At 33.4% G+C, this 18,663-nt stretch overlaps 1 protein-coding gene across 9 annotated transcripts in view; it reads right to left on the bottom strand.

Annotated features, from left to right (window-relative positions):
- LOC106181919 (voltage-gated inwardly rectifying potassium channel KCNH6) overlaps positions 1-18,663 on the bottom strand; it is an 84,880-nt gene that overhangs the window by 9,854 nt on the left and 56,363 nt on the right. For 7 of the 9 annotated variants that reach the window (XM_087012485.1, XM_087012482.1, XM_087012483.1 and 4 more), the window contains 9 exons: positions 16,672-16,883; positions 15,082-15,120; positions 12,623-13,054; positions 5,920-6,316; positions 3,594-3,793; positions 3,255-3,342; positions 2,842-3,006; positions 2,392-2,585; positions 1,946-2,123 (listed from right to left, as the gene is read on the bottom strand). In XM_087012485.1, coding sequence (XP_086868611.1) covers positions 1,946-2,123; positions 2,392-2,585; positions 2,842-3,006; positions 3,255-3,342; positions 3,594-3,793; positions 5,920-6,316; positions 12,623-13,054; positions 15,082-15,120; positions 16,672-16,883 — 1,905 coding nt within the window. The remainder of the gene's footprint in view (positions 1-1,945; positions 2,124-2,391; positions 2,586-2,841; positions 3,007-3,254; positions 3,343-3,593; positions 3,794-5,919; positions 6,317-12,622; positions 13,055-15,081; positions 15,121-16,671; positions 16,884-18,663) is intronic. The other 2 variants (XM_087012484.1, XM_087012490.1) reach the window with 1 other exon arrangement.

Raw genomic sequence — 18,663 nt, 5'->3', positions numbered from 1 at the left:
TAGGACATAACAATATATGATTTATTATTTCAAAATATCATCACCAACATCATCACGACTTGATGGAGTATTTGTAAACTTAAGCCAGTCTGATATCTGTACTTTAAACTAAAACAGGTTATTTTAACAATTAAATTTGAATGAAAACATCTCTAATATGACCGAAATGCTAAATTGTTATTCCTGATTATATATTTTTTTTTCAAATCTCTCTCTCTCTTTCTACCTGTGTGCGTTTTCAAAGAACAGAGTTCTGATTATAGCTACAATAAATGGTCACAACATACTCATATTTCCCCACTCAAATTCATGTACACAGTAAATCAATTCTTTAACAAAATGTTCTCCACATCTAAAATGATATCTCTGTTCTCAAATAATTCTTAAATCATATTTTCAAGTAAATTCTTAAAATCATTATAGAATAATTTTCATTGTAAACAAATGCCCAATAATTAGTGAATATACCAATACAAGATCTGCAATACAATATCAATAAGCTTAATTAACTTATAAAGAGATGTGCAAAGAACTTTAAAGATTATTGAAGACCCCATTCCCATACACACCATTGGTGGATCAACCCACATCTGTTGTGACTCGTTAAGTGCAATCAGCTTTACGAAAGGAAACACCTTCCCTTGTTTCCTATGTACTCCTACATAATCATCAGTTTTTCTGATTTAAACTTAACGCCAAGGGGAGAGGCGTTCCATTCAGTTTAACTGACTGCAGTTAGTGAGAGCCAGATTTGGGTTGTTCCATATAGACAGCTGGTGTCTTTATGGAAATGGGGCCTAACATATTAAGTTTACTTATAAAGGCAAATTATATATATCTATATGTATTTCAAATTGACCATATCTTAAATCAGGGATAAGAATGTCGTTTAGTGAAAAGACAGAAAATATGGCATGGGGTCTGGTAAGGGGGGCGGGCACCTAGGCCAATGATTTATTTGGCTCCCAAATAGTCAGAAATCAACAGATAGAAAAATTTCATCCCTGTTAAAATATAATATTCACTGTGAGAAACATTTGAAATAATTCATAAAGATGGCCATGCAGGTGTTCATGGCTACAAAAGTAAATTCTCATTATTCAGTAAAAGGTGTGAAAATACTTGACATGAATTTTTGTTTTTTAAGTTAAAAGTAGTGTTAAAGGGTGCTACAATAGAAAATAATTAAAATATTAACTCCAGACAAATTATCAAACTAAACAAAGGGAAACAATATGTAAAAAATTGATACTTCAAAAGTAGTGTTGCTTTTCTACAAAAAAAATTCCACCAATTTTGCTATAAATTACTGTGCGTGATGAAATTTTGAGAGAAATATTTTGAGAAAAAAAAGTAATAAACAATTACACCACCAAACCTGCCTTTAGTATTAGAATCATCAGACTCAAATTCCTCGGCACTAAATTCCTCTATACTAGATGAACTACAGTTACTGTTAGAATCTTGCAAGAGAAATCAATAAGCAATTACAATTTCATCCTTATCAGTCCTCATCTTTAAAAATGTTAATTATCCTCTACTACATTATCAAAATTTATTTAATTAGTCTTTCCTCAATGATTTCCTATTTATCAAAAATAAAAATCTGACAAAATACTGGATTGGTTTAGATGTAAATATAAGCATTAAACAACCAAATTACTTACAATTAGATTAAAAACTCTGCAATCCAACATATGGACATACCCAGTGCCAGTTTGAGAATTTATCTCTTTTTCGATAATTTAGCACTAATTCCTATTTACATTCAACTAGCCCACTGTAAATACACTCAAAGACAAAATGCTTTTATCTTCATAATTGATCAAAAAACAAAAAGGGATAAAAATGCCCAAGTTTCCGGATTTTCTGCCTTTGTCAGTATATACTGGATTTGTTACATCAATATCAACACAGTGATTACGAGATACCTTCTAATACATACCTGTTAATTGACGATTTGATTGTGAATGGGACTGAGATAGTTGAGAAACAGTGGAAGGCCTCTTTTTCAGATGGCCAAGGTGGTCGGTGGCTTTGGGAAGGTCTCCGCCCGCATCCACCTCGGTGTAGAAACTCATGCGGTCATCATTGTCCTCTGGTGATGACAAACCTAGTGCATCCTACAATCAGAAATGACATTTAAAATATGCACAATGCCTTTTTCTCTTTTTCTTAAACTGCAATTACACATATCATGAAAATTGACTGGATATTTAAGGAGAGTAGAAATAATTGTTACAGTGCTGAAATCTTTTTTATCATCAACAAATAGTATTCAAAGACCAAAGCCAGGTGTGTCTTTACTGAAAAAAACATTTAACACAAACAAGTGAAAACAATCATAATAACAAACAAACAAACAATAAAACTCTGCACTGTCACACTTACATCTCTGAGGTTAAAGGTTATCTGGAGATTTTTGGAAAATGTATGACCAAACTCTGGATACATTTCTAGAATTTCCAAGATGTCTTCTCTCATTATTTTGTGTAGATCACAGTAAGTAAGGGCACGGACATTACAACTTGACTTCCCTGCTAAAGAGTGGGCACAAACATCTTCCCCAAAAACATCATCTTTACCTGAAAAAATAATTCATATTTCAGTATAATTTTAATATTATAATGCATTAAAATAAAATTCTAAACATAGGTTGCAGCAGTGGCAAGGCATGTTAAAGTTTTGTGAATTCTTGTTTTAATTTTCTTTATCTTGAAAATCTTCCCTTTTTTTTGTTTTTGATTTGCATCCATACACAGAATTATTTCTTTATAAAACAGGAGTCAGAAAAATAAGTTGATTTCATTTCAAAGATTTATTTGACTCTACAACTCATACCTAATATAGCCATAACTATATCATCTTTGAGGATTTCTATAGAGCCCCTGGAGATGAAGTATATACCATCCAGAACGTCCCCCCTGTGGACCAGGGTATCCCCAGGGGGGACGTGAGTGGTCTTGAACCTCATGGACAGAGCTCGTAGGCACCCCGGACTAGAGTCTGAAATGGATGTATAGGGTAATTACTTTCTTTTCAATGGGGGGATAACTGTAAATTGCTTAATTTTGATTAAATATACTTATTTCAAAAAACATATCATATCAATGTTCTTCATATTTAAAATTTTTTAAAAATTCCAATTCTCATCTTGAAACAAATATTAATCACTACTGATCTTTTTTCAACACCTAGCAAAATAAATGCCTTATGCACAACTGAAATAGCTTGTGCTTTTAAATAATGTCCACCTTTGAATGCCGGACAATTATTGAGTAGATTCCTATTAAGATGGAGGCATATGTCTGCTTGGAGGCATTCTGGAAAGCCCTTGAGAACCTGAAGGTCAAGGTCATATCAAGGTTATGCCAAGGACAAAGTGACACTGATTTACAAAAGAGATACTGTTACTGTTGAAGTTGTAAGTAAAATACGATGTTTCAAACCCCATTAACCATAAATATGAATAAAGTAATGACTAGGACTATGATTTCTTAATCAATAAAATGTTTTGAATATTATATAGTCTTTTTCCTTTCTTCTTTTTTTGTATTTGTTATTTAGTAAATTATTAATGGATTTCAATTTACCATATTCATGTCTATTCCATTTGTATAAGACCAGGCATGCTGAAAATATTCTTCTAACCGCTGCCGGAGAGGATTTGGAATTTGGTGAAATCGTATAAATTCTTTGATTCTGAGCATTTGGGTGTGGTATCGCGCTGTGCCAGAATACAGCCGCTGGATGATGGCGGAGACATTACCAAAGATACTGGCATACATGAGAGCTAGGGGAAGAGAATGGAAAATTACACACTATTTAAGAAAGGAGAAAAAAATATGTGATTTTTTAACTAGATACATCCAATCAATCAATATATCTATACAGTTATTTAAGGCTTTCACCCAGATATCAAACTTCCAGCTTTGCATTTTAACTATAATAGGAACAGTTCTTGCTGCTTACTATATAATACACTTCAAATTGATATGCATAGCAGCCATAGCTGGAAGTTTGCAAGTGATTTATTCTAGAACAGAGAAAAGCAAATCCATACTTTGTAGGAATTTATCAACAAACAATGTACTTTAAAATTTTAAAAAACTAGAGGATCAGAGAGGCGATACCGCCTCCGGATATTGTACCACCAGCTGGAGTAAGCGCAATCGTACAGAAAACCAAAAACAAACAGGAACAACCACCAGTGTTCAGTGTTGTGTTTGACAAGCTCTTCAAAATGCAATAAACAAGACAAGAAATATGCCCCCCCCCCAAAAAAAAAAAAAAAAAAAAGCAAAAGACAGCACAACTTTTATAAAAATTGTCTGATCAAGCTGAATTTCAAGACAATAAGCTTGTCAGTTTTCTTTGAAATGTGTTATCCGTGTTCCATATATACTGAAAGAAAGAAATAGGCCTATCTCTGCCAGTTTTGGAAATGTAAGGGATAGATGTTTGCAAAGTTCAGTTCATGGTGAAAAGAAGGTCAAAGGTCAATTTCAAATTGACAGTTAGATTGCCAGTATATGACTTCCTATTCAAGTTCAAAAGTAACCATGGGTGTATCTCTGCTAGTCTTGGAGATAAAAGGGATAGAAAAATTGGAAAGTTCAGTGCATGGTTAAAAGTAGGTCAAAGGTCAATTTCAAGGCCACAGTTACATGTAGATTGTCAGTATGTGACTTCTTATTCAAGTTCAATAGTAACTATGGGAATATCTTTGCCAGTTTTGGAAATATTAAGGCCAGAAAATGTGCAAAGTGCAGTTCATCATGAAAAGAAAGTCAAAGGTCAATTTCAAGGTCACAGTTATATTGCCAGTATATGACTTCCTAATTAAGTTCAATAGTAACTATGGGTGTACCTCTGCTAGTTTTGGAGATATAATGGATGGAAAAATTGCAAAGTTCAGTTCATGGTGAAAAGTAGGTCAAAGGTCAACTTCAAGGTCACAGATTGCCAGTATATGACTTCCTATTCAAGTTCAATAGTAACTATGGGTGTATCTCTGCTACTTTTGGAGTATTTCACATTTTATTTTCACCACTGAATATTGCTCAGATGTGCTCCTTGGCCGTATCGCAAACAAAAAAACGGACACCACTTCCAGTATTGCGCTTGACAAGCTCTACAAAATGCAAAAAACGAGAGGTCTCTAGCATTTACGGTTCCAGAATTAGGGAGAGTTTTCAGTTTCAGCATCTTATGACCGTTTCTCCCATGAAAATGCACCAATTGACCCCAAACTCCCAAAGTTGAAAGGAGTCCCTAATTGCATTCCCTCATCATAATATGAGTGCTTAAGCCTGTGTAGTTTCTGAAATTCGGCACAAATAAAAATGCAAAAAAAAATCTGCAAAAAAAGTCCCATTTTTAGAAAATTTTGGCCCGTTTGACCTTGAAATAAAGGTCAAAGGTCAAATCCAAAGGCATATTTGAAATCCTCATATATGACTTTCGGTCAGACTTCTATAGTAATTTTTCCCATAATTCCTTCAGTTTGGGAGATATTTGGCATTGAATTTTCAAAAATTTTGACAAGGGTGCATTTCCATGAGCGTCACGCCCAGGCCAATGCACCGACTGAGACCAAAAAAACAGGGGGTTCAAGTTGAGATTATATGTAACCTAAATCCCAGAGATGGGGACACAGGTCCGTGCAGTGTAGGAGGAGAAGCGGTAACGGTGACTTGTATCCGGCGCCAGAACACGGAGCCGGCGGAGCCGCAGGAGCCAACGGAGCCGTACGACACGGGTCGGGACTAAAACCATGAGTACCGCCAGCGTACACGCTGGTGGTACTAATTAATGCCATCAATGTAAAATTTTGCAAGACAATATGGAAAACTGAGAAAAGAAAGTAACTGCTGCTAAATTCATAAATTGAAAATAATATGAATTAATAATACTTACATCCTATAAGCATCACACATATTGAGAAAATTTTCTCCGAATTTGTGTTAGGCGACACATTTCCAAAACCAACACTTGTAAGACTGCTGAATGTGAAATAGAGGGCAGTGATATATTTTGATTTACTCGAAGGTCCACTTCCTGTCTCATTCGTATAATACTGGTGAGTTTGTTTGGCCAATTCATCAAGCCAACCAATTTTTTCTTTCAGTCCACCCCTCTCCATATTCCCAATGGCATACCATATACACGCCAACCAATGGGCTATGAGCGCAAATATTGCCATGAGCAATAACAGAACTGCAGCACCGTATTCGGAGTACCGGTCAAGTTTTCTTGCCACACGCACCAAACGCAGGAGACGAGCAGTTTTCAATAGTCCAATTAGAGTCGTGGTCTGAAAATGTACAAACGGAATATGGTCAACCATTAACAATAAGCAAATAGTGGTGTCAGCTATGTTTTTTTGTTTGTATTTGTTCTTTTGTAATTTCATTTTTATTTATATATTTATTTATTGTTATTATTATTTATTTTTTTTATTTTTATTTTTATTTTTTGCTTTTTCCTTTTTATGACAGAATGTTATAGTCTGCTTGGGCTTCCAAAAGACACATTCACCAAGGTATCAACTCAAACTGCAGGAAACTGATTTAATCTGAAAGAGCAATTTATTTTAAATTTGAGTCTAATTTCTTTTTTTTTTTTTTGTGTGTGTGTGTGTGTGTGTGTGTGTGTGCGTGTATGTAATGTTTTTCCTTTCTTCCACTTTATGGTAATTTACAACATATGTCTAAATTGTCATATGTCATGTGCCTAAACTGCCTTTTCCAAAAACATTTGGATAATTTTTTCTATTCTGTAAATGCTTTAACATAAATACCCAAAGTATTAGGCTGCATTTAGAACAGCGGAATAACTAGTCTGCAGTTCAAATATGGCAACCCACTAAAAAGCTTGCCGTCTAATCTGCTAATAGACACTGAATAGATTCCCCGTGGGAAGTATTCAAGTGGGTCGGCCATATTTGACCGCCAACTAGTTAGTCCACTGTTCTGAACACAGCCTTAAAATTTCTAAGAAGCCTAAATATTCTGTACTTTCAAAAGTTTAATTCACTAAAAGTAAGGTTATCTTTTGAAGCAGCAGCATTGTATAGTTTGCTGCACAGATAGTATGATACAGAAACTAAACCATTTTATATATTTAAATTAAAAATTTCAAACAAATTGAATATATGATCAAAAACAACAGAGCTCTAAAGATACATTAGAAAGCATTACATATAATTACAACCATGGTATCTTCATGGTAATGTAGAGGTACAAGCACGAGTGCATATGTACATGTATATTTGTGCATGTATATGTGCTTGTATACTGATCTAGGTACAACGATCATATTACGCTACATGCAGCTATGACTGTTTCTACTAAAATTGAAGAAAACACAGCAACAGACAAAAATTACTGAAATGAAAGTTTTTATGAAATGAAATATTGCACAACATGCACAAAACACATAAAATGTCCTTAAAATAAAACAAATAATCGTACATTTAATTGCAACACTCAACATAAATATACTGTCATTGGAGTCAAAATCATGATTTTTGTAACATCGACAGGCAAAAAAAGCATACACTCTCAAGCTACTGTGGGGTTGCCAACTTAAAGCATTCACGGTTACTATTCTCAAATATCAATCACCTTTTTTATTCCGGTGAACAAACACACACATTGACACATGCATGCAGACACAGAGATTGAAGATTTAACATTTCTTGATTACTAAAATAAATATTTTCAAAATTCTAAAATAAAAATAAATAATTTTCAAAAAATATTCTGACACAAATCTTATACCCTCAATAAATAAATAAATATTAAAATAAATGTTTAATAAATATGAATTAAATTTAATATTTGAAATGATCTATGTGTACTACTCAAGAACACTTCTTGGCATGCAAGGTATTTGATCTGTATGATAGTATTTACCATATTGGTAACCTGCACATTTCTAATATAGGTGATCTTGCATGCAGTGTCATATTATTTTTTATAATTAAAAACTATAAACAATAGCTATTCACATTAAGACAACAACAGTGTTGGCAAACCCCCGATGATTGCTCTGTATATTGTACATAAAAGACATGGGCTAGCTCCTTATTATAGCACAAATATTCTTGTTTAGTTGCCAATATTAAGAAACTTAACTGTGAGGCAAATTTTATTATTATATTTAATTTATTCTTTTTTTTCTATTTTCATGGGCAGAAGAGGTTAAAATCCTTAAAGGGGAGTCAAATCAGAGAGATGAAAGACTTAAAAAAAGAGGGAAAATATTTAATGTCTGGATGAAATTCCACGGGTATCAAATGTTAATGCAAGTCTCATCATAAAAATTATTTCTGAATTTGTTTAAGTTTCAGACACTTGGCAACTATATATTTGCATATTTAAGGTCTAGCTTCTTCAAACAACATCTACATCAAACATCTATAAAACTAATGACAAATATACAAGACATGCCTAGCTGAAAGCAACAAGAGCAGAGTGCCAACTGTTGGGAATCTTCTGGCAAACTTTCTGATAAAAAATTTTAGATTGCCTTTTTTTTTCACTTTTGATTCAAATTATATATGCATCTTTCAAACTGACCAGAATATTTTCTACTGTGCATGTAAGCTAAGTAATATCAAACTTTTCTATGCAAAGCAAAAACAAATTCTTGCTTCATTTAAAACAACATTGGATACAGATTCATTTTTCGAGGTTAGTCTAAAACATTAAATCCATATACATATGCATATACGTCGTAATACTGATTCTTGCATTTGGCCTGTCTTGATACTTATCACCATGGCAATAATACCCTGGTGGTGGGTGAGGTTAGTATGGCAATACACTACCTTAGAGTCCTACAAAGGAAGGAAAAATTAAGGATTAATTGGAATGTGAAACAACCCTGATTTAATATTTCACCAGAAAGATATCAATGCTCTTTTGGCACCAACATGACACTGACTATATACTCTAAGTTATTTGTCAAATAATGTCTAAAATTTGAAGATACTACAAAAATGCTACTTACTATTTTTTACATGATAATGCAAAAAGTCTGCATTTATAAACAATATATAAATCAATTATAAGGTGAATAAATATAAAAGATGCTTTCTGGTGAAAATAAAATGTGTATATATTGTATCAAACTAATGCATTCTACAAGCAGCATATCATTAATATCAAACAAATGTGTTAAAAATGTAGCCTATGGTAATTTCTCACTCTAAATCAACAAAACACAAAGCTTAACTTTAACTTCAAATTTATATAGCATATATCATAAGAACAGCTGAGTAAAATTCAGAAAATATTTTTCTAACAGAAATTGCAAATTTTAATATTACAAAATGCTTGTTACCAAACAAACATGATAGTAAATTTCGATTTTATATTACACAATGTTTGGGATGAGTTATAAGCATTTACAGTTTGTGAGAAATTACCATATTTCATACTATCATTATAATAATAGTAATTAGGCATAATCATGTAATAATTAGAAAACAGGTGATTTGCAATTGTGCAAATAAGTACAACTTAACTAAAAAGAATTCAATTAAGTAAAAGAGAATATATCTGTGATGAATGAGAGTTAGTGAAAAGCCTCAATATATATATATATCAGAAGCCAAAATACAGTATTTGATAAAAGTATGTGTTGATATATTAACCTATTCAAATTATGCCTAAGCTATAAAATATTTCAACAAATTCAATCTTATCAATCACAAACTCTTTTGCCAAAATATATAAAATTAATATTAAACCCATGGCCAAATGGGCTTTTTGAAAGCACAGATGTACAGTTCAATACAGAATTTTAGGCAAATTCTTATAACCATTGTCATGAAAAGCTGAAAAATGAAAATTCTAAAGCTAAAAACAGGAACTAAGTGGCTACAAATAATGGCATGCAAGATTCTTTTTCACAATGATCCTTTGTCAACGTATAATATCTTTGCTACATGCACTGTTAAAAAAAATGCTATGAATTTGTGGAAATGAACAAGATTTAAAATATTCTCAAACTTTGAAACCTAAATTCAAAGAAAGTAATTTTGAATAATCACAGTTGTATCATTATGAAAAAAAAGGTGAAACTCAGGGTGACAGGTGAAAATGTTAGGATCCTTCTACCTTAGAGAAGACTCCAAACATTTATAATAGAAAGAAAAAAAGTACTGACAATGTTCATGTTTAATTTCTTTTTTGTCAAAAAATTGCTGTTTATAATTATTCTTCTATGAAGCAACAGTGATCAGATTTCACTTGCAATAACTGACCATGAAAACACAGATACCCAGGGACAGACTAAAATTTCAAATATGGTATTTCTTGGAGTTGTTACATGTCATCATCGTTTTGTAGATCAGTACCTTTTTCATCCTTTTTGAAGAGAGCCAAGTATACAGAGGCTTATGTCATATTGCAACCCATGAAGGCCACATTCACAACCAGTTGATCTGCAGGCGTATCAAATATGACTGACCCACTTAAAAGCTTGCCACATAATCCCCTAACAGACACTGAATAGGTTCCCAGCAGGGATTATGTGGCAACCTTTCAATATATTGGATTGGCCATGTTTGATCTGTGGATCTGTTAGTCTGTAGACCAACTTTGGCTGTAAATGCACCCTTTCTCTGAATATGCATTTGCTTCTTTATACCCCTCCTCAAATACCAGAACTGATCTCTTAAAATTTGGTCCTGAAGAATTCTTTGTTGGGACATTACAATAATTTGTCAAATGTACTTTAATGTCTCTTCACAGAGGCTTAAAAAGCCAACCCTTTATGTCAAATGTTGACATTTCTTTAAGAGATAAGATTAAACAGAAAATTGTTTTTAAATCAAAAGTATTTGTTTTCTTCTTTTAAAAAAATAATAAAAGACCAGTCCAGGACCTGAGAGCACCCATTCCATGCCAGTATTATTAGTACTAGTACCTGAGTATCATCAGAATAAACTGGGTCACTATACTGCAACCATGGGAAAGAACAGATGATAGGAAAGTCAGTTCATACTAAAGGTACACACAATTCTAATTCAGTTTCAAACATACTAAAGGTACACACAATTCTAATTTAGTTTGGTACATACTAAAAGATATACACACATCTCTAACTCATTTTGGTATATACTAAAGGTACAATTCTAATTCAGTTCAGAACATACTATAGCTACAGGCAATTTTAGTCAACTGTTTTCTGTTTAGAAAATACAGTAGGGCCAGAAATTATGAAGATGTGATATTGAATAATGCAAAGTGCAAGGCTGCATAATGATCATTATATAATGGGCAAAACTATATAGCACAATTTCCACTGAATAGGTCATCCATTTTCTGGCTAAACTGTTTTAAAATTTTACACATCAAAATATTATAATCCATCCCTAATGAAAAAGGACTATAGGATCCTTTAAGATCCTACAGGATCCTATAGGAAATTTGGCCAATTTCCTACAGAATCATATATGATCTTGTAGGATCCTACAGGACTTTTTCGTAAGAGATCTGTTATCAAGTATAACAATGCCTATAAAATGCAACTTATTGCTAGAAAATTTTGAAGAATATTGCCCTGGCTTGTATAGATTTTCATAGAGATAAGATCCAAAAAGCAATTCAAGCGATCAATGCGAAGAAACACTAAATAATATCAATATAGCAACAAAACAAAATTAAAATCTGTTTAGTAAATTCAACAGTAATTTCTATTGTTTTCAGGTATATAATGCACACAAGTATTAAATCAACATCATTCATTCCTGAGTTTACCTCATTTACAGTTACTTCAACAATATGCTAAACATGCAATAAAAGCACATGTAAGGTTTAGGAGTCGTTTTAGGGTCCAAGGTCACTGTTTAAGGTGAAGGTCAATGTTAAAGTCAAGTCTTAACACATATACAGTAGCTATAGGTTATCAATTTAACAGAAACTCATAGTAGTTGTGATTCATTTAACAAAGCAGTGCACATTGGCAAAAATATATATATAAATAAATGTTACTTTAATCATAAGGTCCAACACCATAATATCTAATATCTGGGAGGCAATTACTACTAGAAGTAACTGGGATATATTTCTCAACTCCACTGCTTCGAGTATTGATCTGTGCACAGTAAAATGCAGAAACGACGAGAAAAATAGCTTTTTTTTTTAAAGTAATCTTTAAATTGTAAGAGACTCCCGTTGTAAATGTCATATGAATCATGACTACAGGTTAACGCACTCTCTATTCAAGGATTAACAGGAATAGCAGAAACATACAGGGTAAAAAATATGAAGTATTTCAGCATTTCATTTCCTTTGGCAGAAATTGGCCATATACCTCTGAATGGCTAAAGTTCCCAATCTGACATAATATTATAAATATGCAACAGACAAATTAATAGCCATTTGTGGAAATGTTAGTTCGAAATGATTCTGGTCAAAAATAATAACAAATAACCATTTTTGGAAATCTAATCTCAAATATTTCAAAAGTCCATCAAACATTCGCCTACAGTGAAAAAATTTAGCAACCTGTGCAGATTTTTTTTTTACCTGAAATTAACCAGACATAAAAAGTTGCAATTTTTTTAAAAACATTTTATAATGGCAATAAAATCCAAGAAACCTACCTCGTCCGAGTTTGACCCAAATAAAAGGAGGTCAAATGGAATGGCTGCCACAACATCAATTAGGAACCATCCTTTGAAATAATGAACTGCGATCTTGCCTGGATGACTCACTACTTCATCATTTTTATTCACATAAGTAGTCCGAAAGTTGATCAAAATGTCAATAATAAACATCACATCCACCATAAGTTCAATTACATTGAGTGGATCCATAAGTTTCGGACTTGTGACCTTTTCTTTCTTTGCTGGATTGTTTTCGCTCAACATGAAGGCAGCAACGTAGGGCGTGAAAATCGCCGTGTATATCACAAGGATTAAAATCAGCCAATCCCAGACGGCCTTGAATGGCGAGTAATGAAGAATAGTGCAGGGATGCACCTTTGGAGACTGCAATTTATACTCAGGTAGCACATCTGCACCAAGTGACAACACCTGAAAATGACAGTTAGAAAAATATTCACTTTTACTTTTCTTATTTTCATTTTCCTAATCTAATGAATAAATAATTAGTTAAATGAATAAAAAATGCCAACTCCTTTTAGCCATTTGAAGGCAAAATCTCACCATGATATCACCTAAAATAATTAAATTGAACATTATTTAATTTAGATCGAGAAGAATTTCAGAGAAGTATTATATGTTATAAGAATGAAAGATATTTTTCTTCAGTCAACAGCTTAATATCGAAATATTAAAATATGTTTTTCATTTTATTTAATTTACATTTGAATTTCAAGTAACATCAGTCTGATGAAGGCCTACGTCCAGGTTGGCCGTTAGCTAATGGTATGAAAGATTTTCGGCTTGCGTTTGATAATTTTCATTTATGAAGTAGTTTTACCTTTGTGCAGTAAAATTGTGGTTGAAGTCGTTAGTTATGGTATTTGTGCTCCCAAATCTATGGCTCATGATAGCAAAAATGAGGTCTGGATTAGGGGTGGCAGTTTCAAGCCAGCTGCCCTTAAGACCATGTAAGAGTCCTGTCTGAATCAAAATACTCCCCCCCCCCTTGGAAACTGATAGCTATAGGCCTGAATATAATTAATAAATTTTGAATGAGGATGAAAGTAATTCAATACATCCTTCATTTCCCCATGGCCTTCGTGTCATATTTGCTTCTAGCATTATAGGAAAGATTCAAGCCTTATCACTACAGAAGTTACATTTCCATACAATTCTTATTTTCATTAATAATAATAATACATTGCAGAGTGATAAATAAATCAATGAAGCCCTCATAAAGATGTTTAATCTATACATTAAAAGTAAAAATCTAAGCTATTAATGAATTGGGCTTCTTGCTATTATACTTGTTCAGTATAATCTGAAATGTTTACAAGACAACAGACAACACAAACATTCAAATAAACACAGAAAAACAAACAAAGACATGCAACAAATGTTGAAAACACCCAACCACTTTTTGGATTATCAGGCTGCAAAGCACATTTGCAAATCTAAATAAAAACAAAATGCACTCCTGTAACTGAAAAAAAATATGCAGCTCTTATAAAAGTGCCCTAAACATTCTCCACATTAAGTGATAAAATCAACCAATTTATTTAGAAAACAAGTAATCAAGAATTGGATATGCCTGTCAAATTGATTTGAATGTTACTTATCAAAATAAGCCTGAAAATTTAATTTGAAAATACCAAAAAAGAATTTGAAAAAGCAAAAAAGAAGTTTTGTTTTGAATTAAATAAGAAAACATTTGGCATGCTATCCCTCAGAAGGTAATCTCGTCCAGCTACTACCACTATTGTTGCAGAGATCATGCCCCACAACTTTCTAGGTGCAGCTTAGAATCCACAGTTGCCATTAGGTGTCAGCAATGATCCCACTGCAGCCACCAATATAACAATAATCCTAGTGTAACCACCAATGTAACAGTGATGCCACCACTACCATATCAGATAGTGTTTCTACTGCAGCCGCCAATGTGGCACTGATCCCATTGTAACAACCAACGTAACAGTGATGCCACCACTGCCACCATGTAACAGTGGTCCCAATGCAGCAACCAATTGGACAATGATCCCACAGCTCCTAGGTTGAAGAGATACCACTGTAGTCATTGAGTTTGCAGCGATCCCACCACTGCCACCAGTATAACAGTGATCCCACCACTGCCACCAGTATAACAATGATCCCACCACTGCCACCAGTGTAGCAATGGTCCCACCACTGCCACCAGTGTAACAGTGGTCCCACCAATGCCACACTGCCACCAGTGTAACAGTCATCCCATCACTGCCAACAGTATAACAGTGATCCCACCACTGCCACCAGTGTAACAATGGTCCCACCACTGCCACCCATGAAACAATGATCCCACCACTGCCACCAATGTAACACTGATCCCTCTGCTGCCACCTAGATTGCATGATCCAAGCTGGGAAGCATTACCTCTGTAAGGATATACTTTTTGTCCTCTGAAATTCCAATATTCTACTGACCTGAACCTTTTTCACATTTTCTGTATTTTCTCGTAATAACTGCAAGTGGAAGTTAGTAGCAGGGAATAGAACAATGTACCATGCTCCATATATTGTATGTGCTGTATAATACCATACTGATTATGCTATAAACCTTCCAACAAGAGGATTTTTAATGTCTATATCATAACCAAAGGCATACTGAGGTGAACAATTACATTTTCTGCTTGAACTTGTACAAACATTTTCTTTATCACAGAATGTCGTGCTCTTTTAGATCCTTTCTATTATATATAGAGTCCAAATGAGACTTCTGAAAGCACTGTTGATATATGACGTCTACATACACCACAATTTCCATGTGCATTTTGCTGTTCATATTCTTCAGAAATCAAATCAAAATCATCATTCAAGGCAAAACCCTTATGTATGGGAAGGTTCACAACATGAAATGCTATAGAGCTACATTATTAGACAGGAAATCCCAAAATTACACAAAATGGGTTCCACTTTTTAACATCAGTAATATCATGAGGCAAAGGTATTATATATGATCCATGAAAAGCTGTGTTATAAATATTGAAAGGGTATTGTTAGTATTAAAAGCACAGAAGGACCCATTGCATAATACAAAATATCAAAACATATCAATCCAAAATTTATTCTAAATAACAGAGTATGTAGCTAAACTAATCTCAAACATTAAATGCTGAAGCTTCTTGAAATATATTTAACAATTAAACAGATACCTATTTGTTTTCTTCAAATAGCAAAAAAGACAACTTTTTCCAAGTTGGATTGGTGTGTTATGAAACAGCAGTTCATTAAACAATAAAAAGCTGTTGAAGTATGGTAAGCTAAGGTTCAAGGAAAGTTGATATCAAACATATTCAGAGGCATTCTAGTTAAGGCCAATGTCAATACTCTACATGGGGGGGGGGGGGGGGAGGGGGGGGGGCAAAGGTACATAAAGGTCAGCATGACATATATTGTAACATTTGCTAATTCATTTTTACACTAATCTCTTCAAAAAGTCAATTTCGAAGATTAATTGACAAAGACAGTCACATACATGTAGCAACAAGTACAATGGTGAAAATTCTATAACAAAAACTAGCTAAGTATAGTTAGTAGTATAATAATTATTATCATAAATCTATTTCACAATTTAATGCATCTAAATCCAACTTCCTGCAAATTGAAAGTTTTAAGTTTTGAAAACCAAGGTGATACTATACACTGTATATGTCCATACTACTCCATATTCTGTCCTCAGTCAAGTTTATAATACAAATATTATGGTCCACAGTTACCTCATCAAATCTCTCACCTGGGAGGACTTTACATTATCAGCTGGCAACTTCCAGATTAGCCAGTATGACTGCCAGTAAACTTGATGATGGAGCAGTGCAAATTGGTAAATTTGTTTAGTTTCTAGTCACCATTCTCCAATTTGGACCATTGGGCTGTCCCAAAGGACAAGTTTACATATGTCTAAATGTTGTTAGCATGGACCATATTTGATTCATTATTATTTTAGTTATGCTCTCCATAAATGCCATAATATGCGGGAATGTAAAGAACAATAATTGACAATCTACAACAACTTACCTGTGCAACCTTTTCTGACATATTGTGCTTGACACTGTGAAGACCAGTAGTGAAAATTCCTGATGATTTAATGCTTTCTTTCTCATGATGTTTCTTGGCCTCGTTGGCAATACTACTGACACTGTTGGCAAAAGCTTTGGCTTTGACCTGTGCAAGGGCGGAGTCGCTTGATGCAGCATTTAGGAGGCTCTCTTTTAAGTGATTTCCTGTTGCTGTAAAATATACCGATTCAGTAATTACCCACAGATTTTGAACATCTACTTTTTTACTGAACAGTTCAGCATTTCACTATATATTAACATTTATTTGTAAAAAACAAACACCTGTAATGTACCCTACTATATATTTTAAAAGCTGTATCATGGTTTCCAAAGAAACAGCAAAAGTGAATCCAGGAGGTCGTCTCTTCCCCCATGCTCGCCCCTCCCCCTTCCCATGCCTTCCTTCCAAACTGAAGGAGCTGATTCAATTTTCATCCTTCCCAATGGCAAAAACTACAATCACAGAATGATAACAAAACATCCCATATTGCACCAACTAATATTTTGAAAAATTTGTGGTGAGATGGGGGGAGGGGGGGGGGCTAGAGGTATAAATATACCCCTTCCCTTCCAAATGTCCTGGATCCACCAAATCTTCTGTAACAATAACAGAATTTTTTTATATTGGTATTATACGTATTTACATTAAGTAATATACAAATAATATTTTAATTCTATATGAAATTATTTTATTTCCCAGAAATCCAAAATTTCACATAGGAAGCATGGTGTAAAGAGAAGAAAATGTTCAAGGTTAATTTAAGACCCTATTCCCATAGACACCATCGATCTACCTAGATGGATCCAACTCTGCAGGGACTCTCGCTAAATGCAATCAGCTTAATTGAATGACATGCCGATGGTGTTTATGGGAATGGGGCCTAAGAACAATCAAAGCAACACAAATAAAGAAATGATTAGTTATTGTGACAACATTGTGCATGAAATTATCTCTCTGTAGAAGAAAATGTGGCCATTCTGAAAATATCATGATAAAAATACATATCACTAAATGAAAATGAGATTACCAACTTAACCATTTTACCTACCTTTTAATGATTTGTCTCTTTTTTATGAAATAATAGCATGCCCTATGTAAATTTTGTTATTTTCGCGTGGTTCTTAAAGTGACATGCAATTGTATTCAAATCCTACAGTACAATGGGTTATGGACTTTGAAAATGGTTCATGGGGAAAATAAGTAAGAGGTTAATCTTTTTAGCGTGCAAAAAGCACCTTTTAAATGTTTAAAATGTAACATCATCTAAAACAATTATGATAGCATAGAAAAATACATTCATTCAGAAACAGTCACTTCTAAACATGTCTGTCGTTTACAAAAAGTGTTCTAAACCATTCACAGACTGACAAAAAATAAAATGTTAAAACCCAACAACTGAACTTATAATCTATTCTAACACTGTTGACTATACAGCAATTAGTAACATTTAGTATATAATAGCCATAATGTCAATAAAAACAACAATTCTGAATTGTAAATCAGAACAAAAAGCAAAATTCACAAAAATCATTCATTTCTGCAGATATTCATTGAACCAGATATTCTCTGTTTCTCTTTCTTTCCAGATAAGAAAGATTTCAATAAAGAAAAACAAATTAATGTAAAAACAACAATGTACATGCAGTTGTTCTTTTCACCAAAACTTTGTTTTGCCACTAGGTGGTGAAACAAGATCATATAACCTGACCAAAACAGACTGTTCACCAAGTTCAGTCATTTTTATTTCTTTTCTTTAATGTTTTTCAGCCAAAAGATGTCAGATCATTTGTCTTTTCTTTAACAAATCAGCATGGTATATACATTGGTAACTTTATACCTCTTAATTGCTGAAGGATTTTTGTGAAAAATATCATAATCATCATTATTTCAAATCCGACACAAACAGAAGCAAAATGGCTGCTTAAAAATACTGTACAAACTGGAAAACAT

The sequence above is a fragment of the Lingula anatina genome, chromosome 5, assembly GCF_051362555.1.
Source record: "Lingula anatina isolate TDL-2025a chromosome 5, LinAna3.0, whole genome shotgun sequence".
Taxonomy (NCBI): Eukaryota; Metazoa; Brachiopoda; class Lingulata; order Lingulida; family Lingulidae; genus Lingula; species Lingula anatina.
Note: the sequence above shows the minus strand (reverse complement) of the source record. Positions and strands in the feature narration are given on the sequence as shown.